The sequence below is a fragment of the Elephas maximus genome, chromosome 9, assembly GCF_024166365.1.
Source record: "Elephas maximus indicus isolate mEleMax1 chromosome 9, mEleMax1 primary haplotype, whole genome shotgun sequence".
In the NCBI taxonomy this organism is placed as follows: Eukaryota; Metazoa; Chordata; class Mammalia; order Proboscidea; family Elephantidae; genus Elephas; species Elephas maximus.
Genome location: NC_064827.1, coordinates 113,166,856 through 113,187,120, shown reverse-complemented (window position 1 = coordinate 113,187,120; position 20,265 = coordinate 113,166,856). Strand labels below are relative to the sequence as shown.

Below are 20,265 nucleotides of genomic sequence, written 5' to 3'. Positions count from 1 at the left end.
TCTCTGCTTTTCCACTACAACATGACTCCTGTTGCATTTTTCTGCAACATTTCCTTCTTGAGTCAAAATGTCTTCCTACTGGGACAAGATACTATGTTAGTCCCAAAACCCGTTGCCTTTGAGTGGATTCCTACTCATAGTGACCCTACAGGACAGAGTAGAACTACCTCATAAGGTTTCTAAGGAGTGCCTGGTGGATTCAAACTGCCAAGCTTTTGATTAGCAGCCATAGCTCTTAACCACTACACCACCAGGGTTGTTAGTGCCAGTAGGGGCATTTTTTGTGGGAAGGCTGTCCGTGTGGAACACTTCTCCTCTGCCTCTCTCCTTCCCCTATACCCTCCCATCCAAAAACCACTGCTGCTGTGAGAGCAGGATTAAAGTTGTTCTCACGTGACTTTTCTTATTGCAACCACTTGGGGTCAGCACCCTCATCTCCCAAGACCAGTTTTTCTACCAAGCCTCTCCAGACAACAAAATGAATACTTTTTCAAATCGTTTTCACCATAATACACTGAAAATTGTGTTCATGATGGGTAAAAAGACAAACGTTCCTTCTTTAAAGATGATGGCACCACGGTTCCTACAACGATTTAGGACATACGTTGATGAGCCTGGATTCCAAAAAGCAAGAGTGTGTGATGGAGACAGGTGAAGCTGAAGCTGAGAATTAGGGCTTCATGACCCAGAATGGCCAGCTAGGAGATAGATGGGAGCTAGTGCGTGTGTGGATGGGGATTTGATCTGAGTGAGTAGAACCTTGCATTGGTCTCATGATACCCACCCATTTCAGAGCCATGGGGCCCTAACAACTGAAGATCCAGGGCTAGAGCATTGTATGCACTTTTTCTTCAGAGAAAAAGATTTTCTGCCTTCCTCACCTTTGGGTCTGCTCTCTGCACACTAAACCTAGGTGCTCAAGAGTGTTTGATGACTATTCAATATCCCAGATAATCAAAATGACCTGCAGAGATTTTGTGAAATTGGTATGCTGGTTTGGTTTGGGTCCTGTGTTTTATGTGTATGGAACCAAGATATAAACTCAGGCCTTTTGACTGCAAATTCAGTTCTGTTCTTCGGAGGGTAAGTCATAACAGCTTAATGTTTTCTGCCTCTTGGTAGTTTTTCCAGATAAGATACAAGGCACTTATTGATTTCAAATTTCTGTTAAACAACGACTAATATTGTTGTAAATATATCCCCTATCCCCAGTATTACGTGAAGTGTCCTTTGTGCGTGTATTTTCTTTGCTAAACCCGGCAAGTCTATTCTTAGGGTGCCTTTGAAATTTGAGGGAATGTCAAAGTTATCATCGTAGATTCTAGACTAAAAAAATGCAAATAGGATCGTTGATCCTGGGCGTGGAACACTGACTTTATTTCAATGGAACAATTGACTTTATTCTAATGGAACAAATATATATATATATAGGAATACACCTTAGTTGTATAAAGAAAAAAAAGGAGGAGGCAGGGCCAAGATGGCAAAATAATCAGACGCTTCCTGTTGTTCTTCTTACATCCAAGACATGAAAAAGAAGTGGATCAATTCTATATGACAGTGTAGGAGCCCAGATCATCAAAGACAAAGCTGAGGAGTTGGACTGAGTGGCAGGATGCAGGACAGACAGTTCAGAAGCAGCAAAGAAGTCCCAGTTGTGAGGTTGCCAGCACCCTGCTGGCTGGGTCAGCTGGTGCATGGCAGGCTGAGGAGAGCAGTAGCATGCAGGACAGGTTTCACCATGTCAGGTGAGGCTGGACAGTGGAGAGTTTGCAGAAGCCTCTGGATCAGGATGGAAATGGTACTGGACCTGCGAAAGTTAAGTGCAAGCTTCTAACCTCCTGCCTACTGTGTGGGAGTCAAAATAAGACCTCCCCATCCAAGACTCTAACAGCAGAGAAGAGCCTGTTTTCCCTCCCTGCACCTGACCCCCCTCCCCCACACTGTCCACTCTGACACCAGTTAGGCACTATTGAACAACTGCCAGGCCTCTATCCCAGAGCTCAGGGCTGTCCGCACCCAAACTAGACTCTTGGCTATAAAAATTCACCATGCTCCCTCAGCTGGGAAGTCAGGCCAGGAGCTGCCCCTTTGCCTGGACACTGGCATAAAGGATCTGAGGACATGTAGCACCGTTCATCCCTGCCTGTACCTGTGTGGGCCAATTCAACATCATGAGGGCATACACTTGAAGCCTATTTTCAACTGCAACTGTCAAGGGGGAGTTGCAGATTTGTGACATTTGATGTCACCCTGCCCATTAAACAGGGACCTCATCTGCACACATCAGGGACCTGAGGGCTGGAGGTATCACCCAACTCCATCTAGCCACCCAAGACGGGTGTGAGAATATGCAGTGCCTCCCGGCCCCTATAGCCAACAGCACTGGGTGCCAAGGACCAGCTGCATCACTCCTTTAATATCCCAAACATCCTGAGAGGTGTACAGCGTTATGCTATTTTCCCAGTGAAGATCCTGAAATGTAGAGGACTTACGGGAGTTTTCTAAAGTCAAATACCAGGAAATGGAGGAGCCAGGGGTCTGTCCTTCACTCACCGCATTGTCTTTTGATGTTTGAGGTGTACACTCCCCTAAATACCTGGGTACACCAGGATTGCCGGTTATGCTGAGGAGGACACTCTATGAGGTGCCTGCATGGTGTTGCCCGGGAACTTTCTGGGACATTGCGTTCCTGAAAATTCACAGGCACTTGGAATAAAATTAGAATTTAGAACATGGAGAAAACAGCATGAGGCTGGGAGAAAACTTTGGTGAATTCCAGGGAGCTTCCAAGTTGAGAATCAGCTACTGAAGGGAATGGGCTGGGGATGTGAGGCCATGGACACCTGGATTTGAGGAGTTAAGTGCAGATTGGAGGGCAAGGACTTGACAATTCTGAGGAAAGACCAGAGGTGTTCTCTCCCCTCATTCTCATCTCTTCGTCTTGATTTTTTTGCCCAACAGAATCTTACTTGCGGAGGTCTCCATCCAGATCCCGGTTAGGAACTTCTCAACACATGAAGGAGCTCACAGGCACCAAATGCCAAACGACTGGAACACCCACTGCTCTGAACATGGGGTCTATGCAAATGCCCAGACAGTCAGACAACTGATGCCTCAGGGCTTCTTAGCCCTTCGTACCAATCCTGCTCACATCTTGCCTTCCACACTCCAGGCATCCAGGTCCGCCATGAACCTCAACATGTCTCTGCTTCTCCTGGACTTTATTGTTGTTGTGTAAGGTAAGTTTCCTCTAGTTTGTAAGGAACTATTTTCAATGAAAGTATAAGACCAAATCTACATCAATTTAACCCTAGAATTTCAGTCATCATTTGAGAAAGAAAGGGAAGAGTGCTTATAGGATGCTCCTTGGAAGATTCCAAAGGCACCTGAGGTTAGTTCCCTTGAACACAGCAGGATGGACCTTCCCAATCCAGTTGAATGAGATTCTTTCCTGTCCATAAATAAGGCAAAGGGACTTCCTAACTTCTCTGTCTACTTTCATACCTCATATACACACTATCAGAAGAAATCCTCATAAATATATTTCCAACACATTCCGTCTCATTCTGTCCTGACCAGAAATAGCCTACTACCACTGCTTATTTAGAAATCCTCTTGAGAATTCATGATAGCATTTCTTAGAGTAAATGCAGAGAAATAGAGAACTACGCCTCTAAGAAGCCAAGCCTTGATCCTGTCAAGTCAAATAAACCACACAGGAAAATCCCTGGGTGTGCTGAGGATCATTTAAGATCTGTTGCCTGGCATTTTTCTAGCAAACAGAAAAAAAGAACCTTCAAGAAAAGTGCAGCCTCCAGGCTCAATTATAGAGACATTAGTTAATGACCAGGAAGGCTGAAAGGTTGAAATGCAAATGCCATTAATAGATCATTAAGAGACAGAGATATTGATAGGATACCCACAGAAAGCACCCGAAACCAAGCCACAACTTATGAAAAATGGATGATGGAAGTGACCCCTGGTGATTTATCAGTGATCCCTGAGTGGCCAAAGCCAGACTGTCCCCAGGAGTATCCTGAGGACATCAGGTAAAGGTGGAGGAAAGAGCTGGGTAAGTCACATGTGGATCAGGAACACAAGGGACACCTGTATCTTTTCCTTTTCACAGCACCACAATCGTCCAGCAGCAGAGGAGGACAAGAAGAAAGAGTCAATGAGAATTTCTTCCAACAAAATTATCTTTAATCCCAGTTTACAGAGGACTATTCCTTAAATAAAGCTACTGTGCTTCATCTCCCACCATGGAAGTAGATGTGCACCCTGCCCAGGCTCTGGCCTCCTTCTCTGCCCTCATCGTGTCTGTACAACAGCCAAGAAGTACCACTGTGATAGAGGAGGAGCATTAGCCTAATAAGTATGGGGGAGGAGTTGACAACCCCAATCTATTTACGGGACCCCAACTTGAGGGTCTGACATACAGAGGAGGAAAGCTCACTACTGGCTAAGAAGATGCTTCCTCCTTTTTCCATGAGTGGAAGGGTCACACTTTCTTTTCAGAGGCAGTGAGAGTTGGACCTCACCCACAGTCAAGGGTTGCCTCCCAGAGACTCCAAGGTCAGCCCCTGAGTAGGGCCGCTTTGCAGCAAGTAATGGAGCTCCGACTTGAGCTGGGATCTTACACTTGGCAGCTGTATGTCCAGGTTGGCTAAGACTCACTGTCTTCAGAGTTCGGGGCTGGGATTCTCCCCAGGTACCCCGAACTCCATGGTGCAGAATGCTGGAGGCAGGCAGAGGACTCTTGGAAAGACTCCAGGGCAGTAGGCTTTCTTGAGATGCCAAGAGGAAGTCAAGGCTGGGGAGATCCTCCTCTTCCTTTTCTTCTTCCCTGGACCCTTCTCCTTTCCCAGGTGTTTCACAAATAGGAGAGGCTTCTAAGGACATTAAGGTTCCTCTGTTTCCCAATATAAGGGAGGTGCAACCAGGACCCCGTTGAGGAGAAGCTGATTGTTCAGACTTAAGTTCCTGTGACATGGGACTCCACGTAAAGAGAGCAAGTTCTTTTGACTTAGACAGAGGACTATAGCCACTGCCATCTTTTGGTAGATCATCTGCATCCAACTTTTTTGTGCTCATTTTCTCGCTCAACTGTAGTTGGATCCTGTGGTTATCTGTGCTCCCTGGGTCTTGACTGGTCCCAGACTCTGTACAAGGTGACTCCATGGTTGGCACACCATAAGTTGGGGGTGCCTCCACACCCACTTTTCCTTTCAATTCCAGCAGTCGCTTCTCCACCAGCTGCAAGGAAGGAAAATGGATAATTACTGATTCTGTACAGACTGTGAGAACACATAGCTGAGTGGGTGGTGGAGACCATAGTATTGGGGCAGGATTTAGGGAAGTCAGTCACATGAGTGTCCTTCAATAACTAGTACTGCAGCTCTGCCTGTCCATCCTCTTGTGTGGTTTTCCCAACCACAATGCCTTACCACTCCACTCCTCTTCTTGGCCACTCCATTATCTCTTACCTCCTCATTCTGCACCTGCTCCCACTCCTGGAGCTGGCCTTCCGCAGAAGCCATGACAGCCAAGGCACTGTCGGGTTAGATGAAATCCTGTGGGTTTCATGTTATGATTCTCCCTTCCTCCTCTGGTTTACCTGAGTGAGAGTGAGTCCTTCCTCTTCCTCCAGCTCCTGCCTTAAGGACATGGGATCTACCTGAGAATCTGGTGATAGTAACATTTCCAGGAATTGAGGGTGAATAACTGCTTCTACCTGAGAACGGAAGGAGGAGGCATGCGAACATCTTGACAAGGAGTAACCAGTGATTTAGAGGTTCTAGAAGAGAATCAATAATCTCCCTCTCGAATTTGCATCCAGTATTGTATTAAAATATCACCACCCCAACCTACACATATGCAGACACTCATACACGCACACATATATACACCAGAAAACGGCACACACATTGATCATGGAGGAAGGAACTGAGCTTAATTACAATGTCTGGGGTAAAACTCCAGATGTTTGGTGGGTGGAATGCCAAAAGTACAGAACCCACAGACACCAAACCTCAGGTCCCAGCCCACCTTGGTGATAAATGCTTCCTGTGCACACAGGTTATCAATGTAGCTCAGGAGTCCTGGGTCTGGGTACAGCTCATTCTCTTCCTCTTGTTCCTCATTTGCTTCTTCTTCACATTTCCTATCTGGCTCCACAGTGGCTGAATGGGCAGTTCCAAGGAGATCTTCCATGATTTCAACATACTCTTTGACAGCTTCAGGAGGGATTTCATGGGACCGCTTGGGCTCCCAAGGGTGCTGGGGTCTGTGTTGATGTTGCTTAGGGGGCTGTGCCATGGAACCTCCCTTCTTTGGAATGAACACTATAGGAGGGGTTGGAAAGAGGATGTTCATGTGGCAGCAAATTTTGGCTCTTTCTCCCTGTGACAGATTGAATTGTGCCCCCAAAATGTGTGTCAACTTGGCTAGTCCATGACTCCCAGTATTGTGTGGTTGTCCACCATTTTGGGACCTGATGTGATTATCCTATGTATTGTAAATCCTAACCTCTGTGATGTTAATGAAGGAGGATTATAGGCAGTTGTGTTAATGAGGCTGGCCTCAGTCTACAGGAGTCTACAGTCTACAGGATTCGATTGTATCTTAAGTCAATCTCTTTTGAAACGGAAAAGAGAGAAACAAGCAGAGAGGAGAGGAACTTCATGCCACCAACAAAGAAGTGCCCAGAGTGAAGCCCATCCTCTGGACCTGAGGTCCCAGTGCTGAGAAGCTCCTATACCAGGGGAAGATTGATGACAAGAAACTCCCTCAAAACCAACAGAGAGTAAAAGCATTCCCCGAGAGCTGGTACCCTGAATTCGGACTTCTAGCCTCCTAGACTGTGAGAGAATAAATTTCTGTTTGTAAATCCATCCACTTGTGCTATTTCTGTCATACCAACACTATATAACTAAGTCACTACCAAACCTCATGTTGTAAAGGCAGAATTATGGAGACACTGACATGGTTCCTGGTAGGGCAGGCACACCTGAAGCCACAAACACTGTGAGAGGAGAAAATGTAAGAGGCAGATGGTCTAAGACAGTCAACTTGTGGGGAAACCTGAAACTTGAAACTATTTTTTTACAAGAAGTCTCATTGAGACCCACATTTAAAGCTGATTAGATATTGGAGCCCACTTTTGATAATGCATATGAGACGGTAGTTATAAAACGTGACCACCTCACTACTAGTGTGTAATGAAGTGTAGCAGAGACCCCAGGCATCTGGCAGTCTCTGCTGATAGAAATAGCCATTGCCGCCTCTTGAAAGAAAAGTACCACATGTGAAGACAATGCATTCTCCCAACATAACCAGTCCCTACATACCTCCTTTGACCCCTGGCCCGTAGCTCCTGTTGAACTTGCTTAGCCATACCTGGATGCTGGCCAACCATAGTGGATGAAGGCCCGTGAGGATCAAGATTGCGTGGAGCTAGAGGAAGCAGGCAGACAGACGCATTCCTTTGCTGCAACATCTGAATCTCTAACTCCTCCTCTGCCTCAAACTCCATGAACCTGACAAGGGTGAGGGAGGCACAGGCTGTGCTGAGGAGAAGGAAGATGCACCAGGAGCCCCAGGACCAGGCAACAGCCAATTATGGGGCAGTGCAGAAAGATGTGCCTTCAATGACCTGTCCAGGTGCCCAGTAAGTCCATTTCCCAGGAGGCACAAACAAGGTTTGGGTCCTTTACATGTTCACCACATCATCCCTTCACCTGCAGCACAACTCATTATAACATAAGGAAGGATGTGAAGGAAATGAGCCCTGCCTTCTTGGAAGCTCCTCCTGACACAGCCCATAGTGCTCACTACCTTTCCATACCCTTAGCACCTGATGGCACACCACAACGCTGACACTGGTTGGTTGAATTGAATCAGACCTATATGACACACAGCAGGACCCACTCATGCACACCGTTCTCCAAGCCTCTCCTGCTCTTGCCTAAAACACACAGTAGAGGTGACAACCTGAACCTGGAATGGGATGAAGGTGATTGCAGATAACACCAAGGACTAGTTCTAGAGTCCCGGTCCTAGTCTCAAGCTTTGAGGCCTTGGGATATAAACCAGGTGGGCAAGTGGTCCAAGAGACATTTGGAAAAAGGTGGAATGTGAGGTTTCACAAAAGCCTCAGGCTCCTCTGATGATTTTTTTTTTTAAACCAAGGAAGGAAAGGCAATGAGGGACAGAAACACGTCCAACAGGGTGACTGAGATGCTGCCTTCCCCTGAACACACCTTTCCAGCTTGGGCCATTCTTGGATGGTTGTAGAACACTTTTTTACCAGTTGTCATGAGGAAGAGTGTCCCCAAATTCCCTGTTACCTATATGGACACTGAGGCAAGCAGGAACTTGTCTGGTACAGCACATCCCCTCACTGCAGAGTATCTACAGCTTGGACTATATCTCCATGGGTAGCCACAGTGTTTATTCCCATTCTGTCTTAACACTCCAGTATTGGGGCATCCACAAATCCAACATGTAGAAGGGGTGAATTTCTTAAAGAATGTAGAACAGAAAACTCGAAGCAGTGAATGTGGTGGTAGAAGTTGTCTGCGGGTAGAGCGGGATCATCAGGGAACCAGGAGCCCTCTGTACGTGCACACCTCCTCCTCACACACACCCTCTGATTTGTGCCAACACTCCCTCTTCGTTCACACCTCATCACTCAGTGCCAACAAGGCCAGGATGCCATGGACTCACTTTTGTGCCATCTCATAGAAGATCATCCGGTCAAAATTGCTTTTGCGCTGCCATTCCTGTACAGACTGCCAGAGTCCCTCCTCCAGGGTCATGGTGGGCTTCAGTCTAGCCAGGGATCGCAGGACTGGGCTAAATACCCATGTGTGTTAGTAAGTTTTGACAAATACATATTCCATCCCCATCTTGACCCCACGCCTACACACGTCTTCTGCCCATCATCACATCTATCTTGCTATTTGTCTGTGTCCATCCGTCTTCCAGTGTCTTAGATTTCAAGTGCTTTTGCTCCTAGGATACCACTGGCTGTTTTGGAACCCAGGGAATCCCTAAGACTGCTTGAAATTTGGGTTTAGTGGACTGTGTCTGTATTCCTGGGTGAGTGTTCGGGAGTGGGGGAGGGAGGAAGATGCCTTCAGTCTTTCAGCCGTTGAGAGCAACATGTATGTGTAAAAACATCCTGTGGAATGTGATCAGAGTTCCATATTGATTGACCTGTTGGGAAGCTCAGGTTTGAGAGAGATGTAGGGTCTGCTCTGAAAAGATAAAGCATCCCACATGACTAATCACTCTGCCTTTCATTCACAGAAGCCCATGACCCCGCACTTCATTGCCAATTTCCACTCACACACACTGTAGCTAGGAAAATTTCGCTCTTGTGGGTACTTTTTTTTGGACTACACTTCATATATTAGGTCATATCATCTTCTTAGCTCTCCCCTTAATTAACCGATTTTGTCTCCTTATTTGATGAGATACTCTAGGGTGAGGTTGTACAATGCCCTGCTCAGGATTACAAATCTAAGGAGGACAGAGCCCAAGCCTTTCACCACTATGCATACTCTACCACTTCCCTGTTGGAACTGGAATTCTCCAGAGGAATGAGGATGGGAGTAAATGTAAAGTGGTTGTCCTAGGCCTTGCCCATTTCTCGTCTCCTGTGGCAATGGCCAAAATATGCCCAGCTCCTATGTTTGAAGGTAAAGAGCAGTGGAAGAACATAGTGTTTGTGATCTGAGACCAAAATTCACATCATGGCTCCTGACTTTACCACGGTGTTTAAAAAAACCAAAACCAAACCCTTTGCCATTGGGTTGATCCCGACTCATAGTGACACTACAGGACAGAGTAGAACGGCCCCATAGTGTTTCTGCAGAAGGGTGGTGGATTCGAACTGCTGACCTTTTGGTTAGCAGCCATAGAACTTAACCACTGTGCTACCAGGGCTTCTACCACAGTGTTTATAGTCTTCTGTAAATAATACTTAAGGTAACAATTCAAATATATAGATTGACTTCATGTACAAAGTGGTCAGCATTAATCGAGATAAGGCACCTGCAAGTGTTCTACACAGGGAGGTGCGGTTAATATTATCAGGAATATATCTTCTCATAACATATCCCATCACCCTCATAACCTTCTCTTAAGTGTTCCTAAAGAGCCTAACCTCCATTGTGTCTCCCCAAGATCTCTTTATTTGAAAGCTTCAGGATAATCTCAGCTGATTAGGGCACTCACATGAGAAAGCAGGAAAGAGCTTCTGTATCAGGGCTTTGGGGATGGTGCCTCCGGGCCAGAGACTTGAAGCATTGCCAACGTCGGTAGTTCTGGTAAACACTCTGGGGGTTACAGGAGGCGTCATCCAGTGAAGGTCTGGATTGTGTGGCAGCCAGGCTTTCCTTCCCAGAGGAAGCATGTTGGCCTGAGCAAGCCTTCACTTGGGGGAAAATGGAGGCCAGCTGGGCAGCTGGTGGTGGAGCTTGAAGAGAAAGAGTTGGGGACCAAACTCCCCTATAAGCCTGAGTACCCACAACAGAAGTGTCAGGGATCACAGCAGAGGCTTCCCCCAAAGGGGGTGGAGCATGCTCAAGTGCCCCACTGGCAGCCCCTGGGGTACTCCAATTAAGTGGGTTCTGCACCATGACAAAGGTCTGAATTCCAGGAAGCTCTGCTGATCTCCCTTCTGTCCTCACTTGAACAATGACCTTGCCAGACCTGGCCCCACTGGGGCCTGAATCCCCAACGCTTGGCACCAGAAGTGTCCTGGGGAAAGCAGAGAGCCCCAGAGGGATGCCTGGAGGGCATGGTGAAGTCATGAGGGGCAGCGGGTGCCGCTCCCAGGGTGTTCGGTGCGGGACTCTGGGAGTGTATCGCGGAAAGGGTAGTGCAGCAAAAGGAAACATGGAGGCACCAGGATTCATGGTCATATCTGGTCCCAGCATTGGAGTTGCTGTTGAGACAGAAGAAACGGGTAAATGGAGGAGGAGGAAAGGCAACCAGGTGTTAGGTCATCCGAATTCCCTGCCTGGTCACTGGGAATCAGCAAATGAATCTCAACAGATTGGTAGCAGTATGGAAGGGGGAACTGGTGAAGACTGCAAAAAATCCCTGGAGTGATTTAGGTGTTTCTTCCTTCCAGTAGAGAAGATCTCTGCTAGAGAAGTTGTAAGCAGTTCAACCAGACCCCCAGGCCTCTGTCTACCAAGAAGTGAGAGACCCAAGCTATCACTGACTCACAGAACCTGTATCAGGAATCCCAGGCAGACAGACTGCCACTCTCATAAGCTGTTTCCAACCCGTGGAACACGGTTGACATCCACTCCGAAATGCCCTCAGTAGGCTCACTAGCAGGGAAGGGACTTTCTGAAGTAGAAAGTGTCCTCCGAACTTTCTTGAAAGAGTGAGTCTTCAAAAGAGTGGTTTCCCCATCTCCTCCTGAGCGTTTCTTTTCATGATGCACACTATAAAACCCCTTTCCTCTTTCCCTAACCTTCTGTGTCATTTTTCCAATCTTCCTCTTCAGGCTCCCTAGGTGGGATATTCAGGATGGTGTTAAGGGTCCACTCCTCACTCCTGCTCAGACAGCTTGTCCCCAGGGGAAGTGTCAAATTTGAATTCCCAAGGGTTGGAGGGGTGGCAGGAACCTGATAACACACCCCCTCCCCTCCAGGCCTACCTCCTTCTGAAGACATCTCCACAGGCTTGGGTACCGAACACAGCTCCCTAGCAGGCTTCAGCAAGTGAAATCACCGTGTCCTGGACTCAGAGCGTGATCTGGCTCCAACAGATGCTCATGGATCCAAGAAAAGGAGGGAAAATTTGAATCTAAACAGGAGTAGAATGTAGGACTCCAGACATTCTACAGTGGGGGAGGGGTGGAGGGCAGGTGGGGATGAGGAGACATTCCATGAAAGGGATCTGACAGGTAGGCAAAAGCTACCTGTTTCCTTCAAATTATGGTTGACAACACAAATTGTGTGAACCTCTTAGGGCCATTTGTGGGTTCTTTCTCAGATCCACAGCACAAAGGCTCTACTCTAGACTTCAGTTCTTTTCAACATACCAAGTCTTTTGCCTCTACACCCACCCTGTTCCCCAACTCTAGGTGGCAGGTTCTTGAATTATTACAAGGTCACCAGTACTTCATGAACAAAATTCAGGACACCTTGTCTAATGGAAGTTGGGGTACATATACAGACAAGGAATCCGAGTGTTTGAAATTAGGGTTTTCTGAGAAGTTCCATTGTGTTTGGTGTGTTTGTGAATACAGTATTTTATGCATTATTGTTTAGGAAGCAGTCCTTGTGTCCCTGAACTCCCCTTCATTACTGAAAACTGGGGGCTGCAGCATGGCCAGCCTTACTCATGATCCTTTTTCCGGGAAAGCCCCACAGTATTAAAGGAAGGCCGACAGCCTCTAATTCCATGAGCAGAAGTAGATTCCTGTTGTTTCTCAGATTATCATATTGTACATTCATATTTAAGTGTCTTATTCCTCACCATGACTGTAATTCTGTCTTTAAAGAAAGATACCTCTTCATAGTTGAAAAGTCAAACAGTTTTTAAAGATTGTACAGTGACAACTCCTCCCCCCAACCCCACACCTTTTCTAGGCAACCAAATTCTCCATCTCAGTGGAAATCGATGATATTTTCTATTTCTTTTTCCTCTTTCCAATAATATTGTACGCAACTGAGGGTAACTAACACAAGCTATGCTCATTTATCAAAAGTTCTTTCAGTTCCCTTTTCTTCATTATACGATGAAGGTGTGTTCCAATACATACATACATACATATATATATATATATATATATTCCCTTAAAATTAATGCAATCCTGTATGTTTATACTTTTTTTTTTCCTTTCTGGATCAATGATCCTATTTGTATTCTTACATATACCCTAGATTCTACAATGAGAACTTCAACATTTTCATGAGCTTCAAATTACCCCCAAAATATGCTTGCAGGACTTAGCAAGTAAAATACAGGACTCCAAGGAATCCCTGTGTAACATGGGGACATGCTTTTGAGAACACCGCACCAACAGGATTCCACAAAATTCATTGTTTCTCAAAAATTTGAAGTTGACAAGTGGCCTGTATTTTATCTGGCAAACCTACCAGAGGAAAAAAATAAAAAAACCTTAGCATTTATGACTTACTCACCCTCATAAGAGCAGAACTGAATTTGCAGTCAGAAGGTCAGAGTTGGAATCTTGGTTCCATAAACATAAAACACAGTGCCTAAACTAAACCAGCACACTAATTATACATAATCTTTCAGGTCATTTTGATCATCTGGGATATTGAATGGTCATCAAACACCCTGGAGCTCTTGGGCTTAGTGGGTATGGGAGTAGATATAAGGACAAGGGAGCAGAAAATCTATTTCTCTGAAACTAAATGAGCTTAGGAATCAACTTGAGGAATCAACAGCCCTGGGTTCTTCAGGTGTTAGATAGAGCCCCATGTCCCTAAAATGGGTGGGTATCTTGAGGCCAAAACAGGGTTCTACTCACAAAAGTCAAATCAGACACACACTTGCTCTCATCTAACCCCTACCTGGCCATTCTGAGCCATGAAGCCCTACACACATCCTTGCTCTTTGTAATCCAGGCTCATCAAGGTATGTGCTCGTATCTTTGTGGGAGTCATGGTAGAATGTTGATTAAATGTTTGGCTTTTTTTTTTTTATCATGATCGTATTTTTCATTGTATTAAACTGAGTTGAAAGAGCACTCATTTTGTTGTTGTTTCAGGAAGAGACACTTGATGCAAAATTCTTCATGGGAGATGAAGGGTTCTGACCCCTAGTGGTTGCAATGAGAAAAGTAATGTGAGACCAACTTTAATCCTGCTCTCACAGCAGTTGAGGACTTCAGATGGGAGGGTGTAAGGGAAGGAGAAAGGTATGAAGGATTGTTCCACACTGATAGCCTTCACTGAGAAAATTTCCCTGCTGGCACTAACTTAGATCCTTGTCACTGGAGAAGATATTTTGACTCAAGAGGGTAATGTGGAAAAAGGCTATAGCAGTGGTATTGTAGCAGAGAAGCAGAGAATTGGAAGCTCAGAGGAGATAAGGGTTCTTCTCCCCTCTTTCCTACAATTATGTGACAAAGTCATTTCATAATGTGGTCCTCATGAATTGCCTCGTGGTGTCTGAGTTTTACCGGGAATATAAACCTGATAAGACCCAGTGACTATTTCTACCTTCAGCATCCACAGTGTTTGCCCAACCACTGTGAAAAGACCGCCTCCACGCAGCTTCTGCCTCTCTGGAAATTGCCCACCCCTTAATTCTCTGCAACCAGGAAGTAGCTTCTTGCGTGCATCTGTCTTTGTATTTTCTCTGACACCTACAATGAACAACTCTACTCATGTCTTAGCTTAGAATGATGCAGTTAGATTCAAGAAAAACCGCCCTGATATTTTTAAAAGCTAGTCATGGTGATTGATAAAAGTAAAACCTTGGTGACTTTTCTTAGGTCTTGAGCTTCTCCCGTGGAGCAACCTTAAATGCTTTTCAATCTAGGCCGATGGTGGGGCAAATCAGTGCATCTAGGCCTTCAAGAAAAGCAGACTTGTTCTTTGATTCTTCTGCCTGCCAGTGAGTCCATGAATTTTTTCCCATTGTACATACTTACCTAGATTTAGGACCACTGGATTTGAATGAGCGAGCCCAGAGCCAATGATTTAAACATTGCATTGTGGAGGAACATTAATGTCCACATTCTGCAATTTCTCTGTCTACTGCCTAAAAATATTCAACGTGGAAGCATATGTGATTAAATTAGCCCATATGAAATTTATGAATATTGGCCCTGAAAGAGCAAAGCCAAAAGTCCTTTGGAACTGGCTCTCTGACCATCCCTGTAGAAAAACTCTATGACCTGCACTGACCACTGAAAAAAATCATCTCTATTTTTGGGTCGTAGAACACAGACAACAGACGATCTTCCACCCAACCTCAGAGCATTGGAGGAAATGACAAAATGTGATGACTGAGTCTTAGTCAACAACTGTGATTTCTCTCTCAGCCTCTGCACTTGGAGGCTCCATGTGTTGGCTCTGTAGGGTCAAGCAGGGAGTCATCCAAGGGAAAGTGAGAAAAAATGCAAATCTTGCAATATCCAGAAAAAGGGTATCTGATTATTGAAATTTTTCTTGAAAAAAAAAAGCCTTAAAAGGAATACAATGATGCAATTCTGGTGCGGATATTTTAAGGGCTAACAGCAATAATTATATTATTAAAAAAAAGGATTTTTTTTTTTTCCCCACAGTACCTGCTATGCAGACAGGAAGGAAGTAACACTGGCTGAGACGTATTCCTCATCACAAAACAGGAGAAAAGTAAACTGAAGTACGCGTATCAAGGACCTTTCCCTCAAGAGATCTGTTAGCATGCATTCCTAGAAGATTTGTAGAGCCAGGGACAGTGATAGGGTATAGTGCATGTAAAAATGGAAATACAATGTAGTAGGAAGTGCAGAGAATGGGAATTCCAGAACGCTTAATTGTGCTCATGAGGAACCTTTACATAGATGAAGAGGTAGTTGTTCGGACAGAACAAGGGGATACTGACTGATTTAAAGTCAGGAAAGGTGTGCGTCAGGGTTGTATTGTTTCACCTATTTAATCTGCATGCTGAACAAATAATATGAGAAGCTGGACTATATGAAGAAGAACGGGGCATCAAGATTGGAGGAACACTCATTAACAACCTGGGTTATGCAGATGACACAACCTTACTTGCTGAAAGTGAAGAGGACTTGAAGCACTTACTAATGAAGATCAAAGACCACAGCCTTCAGTATGGATTACACCTCCACATAAAGAAAACAAAAATCCTCACAACTGGACCAATGAGCAAAATCATGATAAACGGAGAAAAGATTGTAGTTGTCAAGGATTTCATTTTACTTGGATCCACAATCAACAGCCATGGAAGCAGCAGTCAAGAAATCAAAAGACGCACTGCATTGGGCAAATCTGCTGCAAAGGACCTCTTCAAAGTGTTGAAGAGCAAAGATATCACCCTGAAGACTAAGGTGCCTGACCCAAACCATGGTATTTTCAATTCCATCATATGCATGTGAACGCTGGACAATGAATAAGGAAGACTGAAGAAGAATTTACGCCTTTAAATTGTGGTGTTGGCGAAGAGTGCTGGACTGCCAAAAGAACAAACAAATCTGTCTTAGAAGTACAACCAGAATGCTCCTTAGAAGCAAGGATGGTGAGACTGCATCTTACATACTTTGGACATGTTGTCAGGAGGGATCAGTCCCTGGAGCAGGACATCATCCTTGGCAGAGCACAGGGTCAGCGGAAAAGAGGAAGACCCTGAACGAGGTGGATTGACACAGTGGCTGCAACAGTGAGCTCAAGCATAAGAACGATTTTAAGGATGGCACAGGACCGGGCAGTGTTTGTTTCTGCTGTGGATAGGGTCACTATGAGTCGGAACTGACTGGATGGCACCTAACAACAACATCAACAAGGAAGTTCACAGGCAGGTGATGTGAAAATCAAGCATTTCTTATTGCAAGGCAGTCTGGGAGGTTTCAATTATCAGCAGGGCTGCCTGAGGCAAAAATAGCCCTCGGATGATGGAGTTTTGTCCTATGGGGTCGCTGTGAGTCAGAATGCACTCACAACAAAGGTATGCTTTAGGTAAGAAGCCCTCAGGGTGCAAGGCTAAGCCCTCCCTGCTTGAGGAGCTCACGCATGCGCACAGCCTCCTGGGACAAGGCTCTGGGGCGCGCGAACTGCCGCCCTCTAACGGCCTCAGGCGTCAGTTGCAGAGGGTCACCTTCACCGAGGCGCGCGGCAGTAGCAGGGAAGGCAGGGTCCCTAAGGGTAGGCCTCGCGGCTGGGCGGGGCTGTGCCAGGGGAGGCCTCAGACCCTGCACACAGGAGCGCACCGCTCTTCCGCTTTCTCCTCGGTCAGTTCTATTACAAAGGAAGGTAAGGGACACGCAAACATCCTTGGTAATGTTGCTGCTATGCTTTACCCTCCTGTAGGCTGTTGGGTTATTTGCAGGCGTGGGTTTTGTACAGGGAGATCCCCTTTCATGGTGTAGAATTCAGTGCCCTCAGGTTGCTAGCGTGCCCTGTGCCGGCAGTATTTATACCACGGGAAATGGCAAAGGCTGCATCTCAGGACTGCAGTGATTGTTTTCCTAATTGGTGGACAGAAAATGAGGGGGGAATTTTCCAGAATGCCAGTTTCAAATGACAAGTGTGTCAAGTCATTATCTGTTACATTCTGAAGAATACCTAATTTTGAACAGCCTTTAAGGATTTGAAAGGCACTCTCCATTTAAGCACAGAAAGAGCTCGTGACAAGGAAAATCTGTCACGTTCCAGCCTAGGACCTCATGTCTCTTAGGTCTTCCTTGTTAACATAAGAAAACTATCAACCAACATTCTTGTTCAAATGACACTGATTTGCTCAGGAAGTCAGTGACTTTGCTGAATTGACTATAAATCAAGCATTTATTTGTAGTGTCCTGCATGGAATCATGATTGACTTGCAAGCATGGTGGGTAAAGGATGCAAGAGGTTTGCCAAGATCTACAAAAGCCTCCTGCTAATGACGTATGTATAAACGATTTCCAGTCACGAGTACTGCATGTTCGATTGAAATCAGTGAATTATGTGCCACTCTTCCATGTATATCCGGGACATTTTGTAGGTGTGTATAACTCTGCAGAAAGCCGGTGTGGGTGTGTAATCCTTTGCCAGCACACAACTGTGTGTGCATTTGAGGCTGTAAGGTGCTGTTTTTGTGTTTCTATACCGGAGCAGTGGAGTGAGTGTCTGTGGAGAAGCTGTCGGGGGTCAGTGTTTGTACCTGAGGAGATAAGAAAGTTTTGTGTTTGATTTTTGAGGGTAAAGTACTTGTGCAGTGTTGTGTATTCTGGAAATAGGGCGGAGATATAGTCGCAGGCCTCATATGGCGTGTGGGAACTGAGGGGTGTGAGTGCTCTTGTCCCTACTATTTGGGAGTCTGTTGGAAATGTGTTTCTATGAATTCACAGTTTGGGGTAGTGTGTGTGTTGAATGGGTTCTTGGGAAGTTGATATTTGTGTTGTATTTGGTGGTGTCTGCATGAATATGTGTGGTTCAGTACGGGTGTGTTTTTGTAGGGTTTGGAATGTGTTTCCCTGCTTTACAATGGGCATCTGAGGGAGTGTGCCTGTGTGTATTAGCTTGGGTGTAGGGCCTGTTCTTTATGTTTATTTGGGGAACGAGGGAAGATCACTGGTGTGTGCACAGGGCATGCTGTGTGAATGTGTTGCTTTGGGTGCTTTTCTGGAGTTGCACATGCATTCTTCCATGTTTGGTCTGGGTTGGCATGATAATGTATCGTGGAAAATTGGGGATTGATTTCTGTTGGAGTATTTTGGATTGTTGAACTATGTGTAGGCAGGCAGTGTGAGGTTATATTGGTATTGGAACCCGTAGTGTTGCCAGGTGAAAAACCCAGGTTTTGCTCAGCATGACTTGTTATAGCCAATAAACAAGAGGCTGAGGTGGGAGATCAGCAAGATGCCTTAATTTCCCTGTACACAGAAAGGAGCAATCCAGACTGTTCCCTCCAAGACTGCTCACAGGCACCTTGGGGAGGTAAGCTTTTACAGAGAAGAGACAAGGAAATGCAAATTCCTCATGAATGTTCAGGATTGACCTTCAGGCAGGAGCTCAGAGCTTGGTGATGACTATACCTTTTCTTTAGACAAGGGTTCTATCCCCAGGATGGCAAAAGAGGTTGATTCTCTTTCATTAGGATGTTAAGTCTCTACCCAGAGGCAGGTGGAGGCCATCTATGGCCCTTTCTGTAGTCACCTTGTCGAGGACAAGTTTAAAAGAATGTGCAGCTTATTCTGCTCAGTGTGGGAGGATAAGCCAGAGCAGGTGTCTCTCAGAAGGGTTAGGCTCTGAGGCTGCCTGCCTCAATAGGGCCATATTTTTGCCAACTTTTAGTATCCTGGATAATTTAGGTTATGTTTGGGGTATGAGGACAGTTGTATGTGTAATGAGTTTGTGTGTTTCATGAAGGGGCATGGCCGTTTGGATGAATATTATCTAGAGCTAGGTGTAATATTTTTCAGTAGGGAGTATGGTATGTAATGTGAAATGAGGAGGCATGTATCTGATGAAAAGATGGGGCTGTGTATTTGCACAGGCAGTGGGAGAATTGTTTTTACATGTAGTAGATGCAGGTTGACATGGTTATGTGTGAGATATTGAGAATGTGGCTGTTTCGGAACATGAGATAATGGACCCGGAACGGGGTTCCAGTGTATTTATTCAGGGTGTGCAAGAGATATTTCATTGTAAGTGGGGAGTATATACTGGTGTGTGTAAGTCACGAGTGGGTGGGTGGATTATTCTTGGAGTATTCTACACGTGTTTCTTTGGAGAATATTAGGGTGTTTCAAGGTGTGTTTGGGCATGTTCGGATGTTGAGGAAGTGAGGCTGTATTCTAGAGACGTGTGATAATCTATAGTGTTTTGGGTGATGTACACTTTGAGGAATTGGGGGTATTCGTGTGTGTCTGTGTATGCTGTCTCTGGCATGTGTGAGCGCATGGGTGCATAATGGTGTGGGTTGTGTATGTATGTTAGCTAGAGTGCAAGGATTGTTGATGTTTTGAAGTTTTACCTGCATCTCTGAATGTGTGAGGTGTATACCCATGGTTGGGTTTTGAGTGAGTGTATGGAGGGCTTGTATCTGTATGAAGGCAGTTAGGGTTCTTCTTTGTGCCAATTCTGGTCTAATTCTTGCAGAATTTGGTGGTATAGCTCGTATGTACGTTTTCAGTGTTCATGGGATGTACTTACATGTTAATAATGCAGTTTGTATGTGGTTGTGTGTGTATTTGGTTTCATTGGTTTTCTGGGGTGTTTATTCTGGAAGATGTGGGAGGTTCAGGATGTACATTTGGAAACTGAGAGGGTTTATATAAATTGTGCATGCATTTGGGAATTGTGTGTTATGTATGTTTTAGAGATGTAGAATTTCATGTGGGTCTGTTTTAGGGTGGCCTATGAGGTTTTATGAGGTGAGATTTTGAACTTGGTGGTGTTAGAGAGCTTGATTGTATGTATTCAGTGAGTATATCTGGGTCCTCTTGGTTGTACATGTGTGTGTTCAGGCACGTGTGGAGAGTATATACATAGCTGTAGGAATGGCTGTGAGTATTCACAGTCCATAGGGTTTTTGTCTTAAGACTATAGGCAGTAT

The 20,265-nt window shown here is 45.4% G+C and overlaps 1 protein-coding gene across 1 annotated transcript in view; it reads right to left on the bottom strand.

Annotated features, from left to right (window-relative positions):
• Positions 1-4,685: 4,685 nt before the first annotated feature.
• Positions 4,686-20,265, bottom strand: part of LOC126082513 (NUT family member 2D-like) — a 45,211-nt gene continuing 29,631 nt past the window's right edge. Inside the window, exons 3-10 of the mRNA XM_049895014.1 lie at positions 16,738-16,964; positions 10,246-10,957; positions 8,731-8,859; positions 7,402-7,541; positions 6,052-6,347; positions 5,621-5,737; positions 5,196-5,259; positions 4,686-4,741 (exon numbers count right to left, since the gene is read on the bottom strand). Coding sequence (XP_049750971.1) covers positions 4,686-4,741; positions 5,196-5,259; positions 5,621-5,737; positions 6,052-6,347; positions 7,402-7,541; positions 8,731-8,859; positions 10,246-10,957; positions 16,738-16,964 — 1,741 coding nt within the window. The remainder of the gene's footprint in view (positions 4,742-5,195; positions 5,260-5,620; positions 5,738-6,051; positions 6,348-7,401; positions 7,542-8,730; positions 8,860-10,245; positions 10,958-16,737; positions 16,965-20,265) is intronic.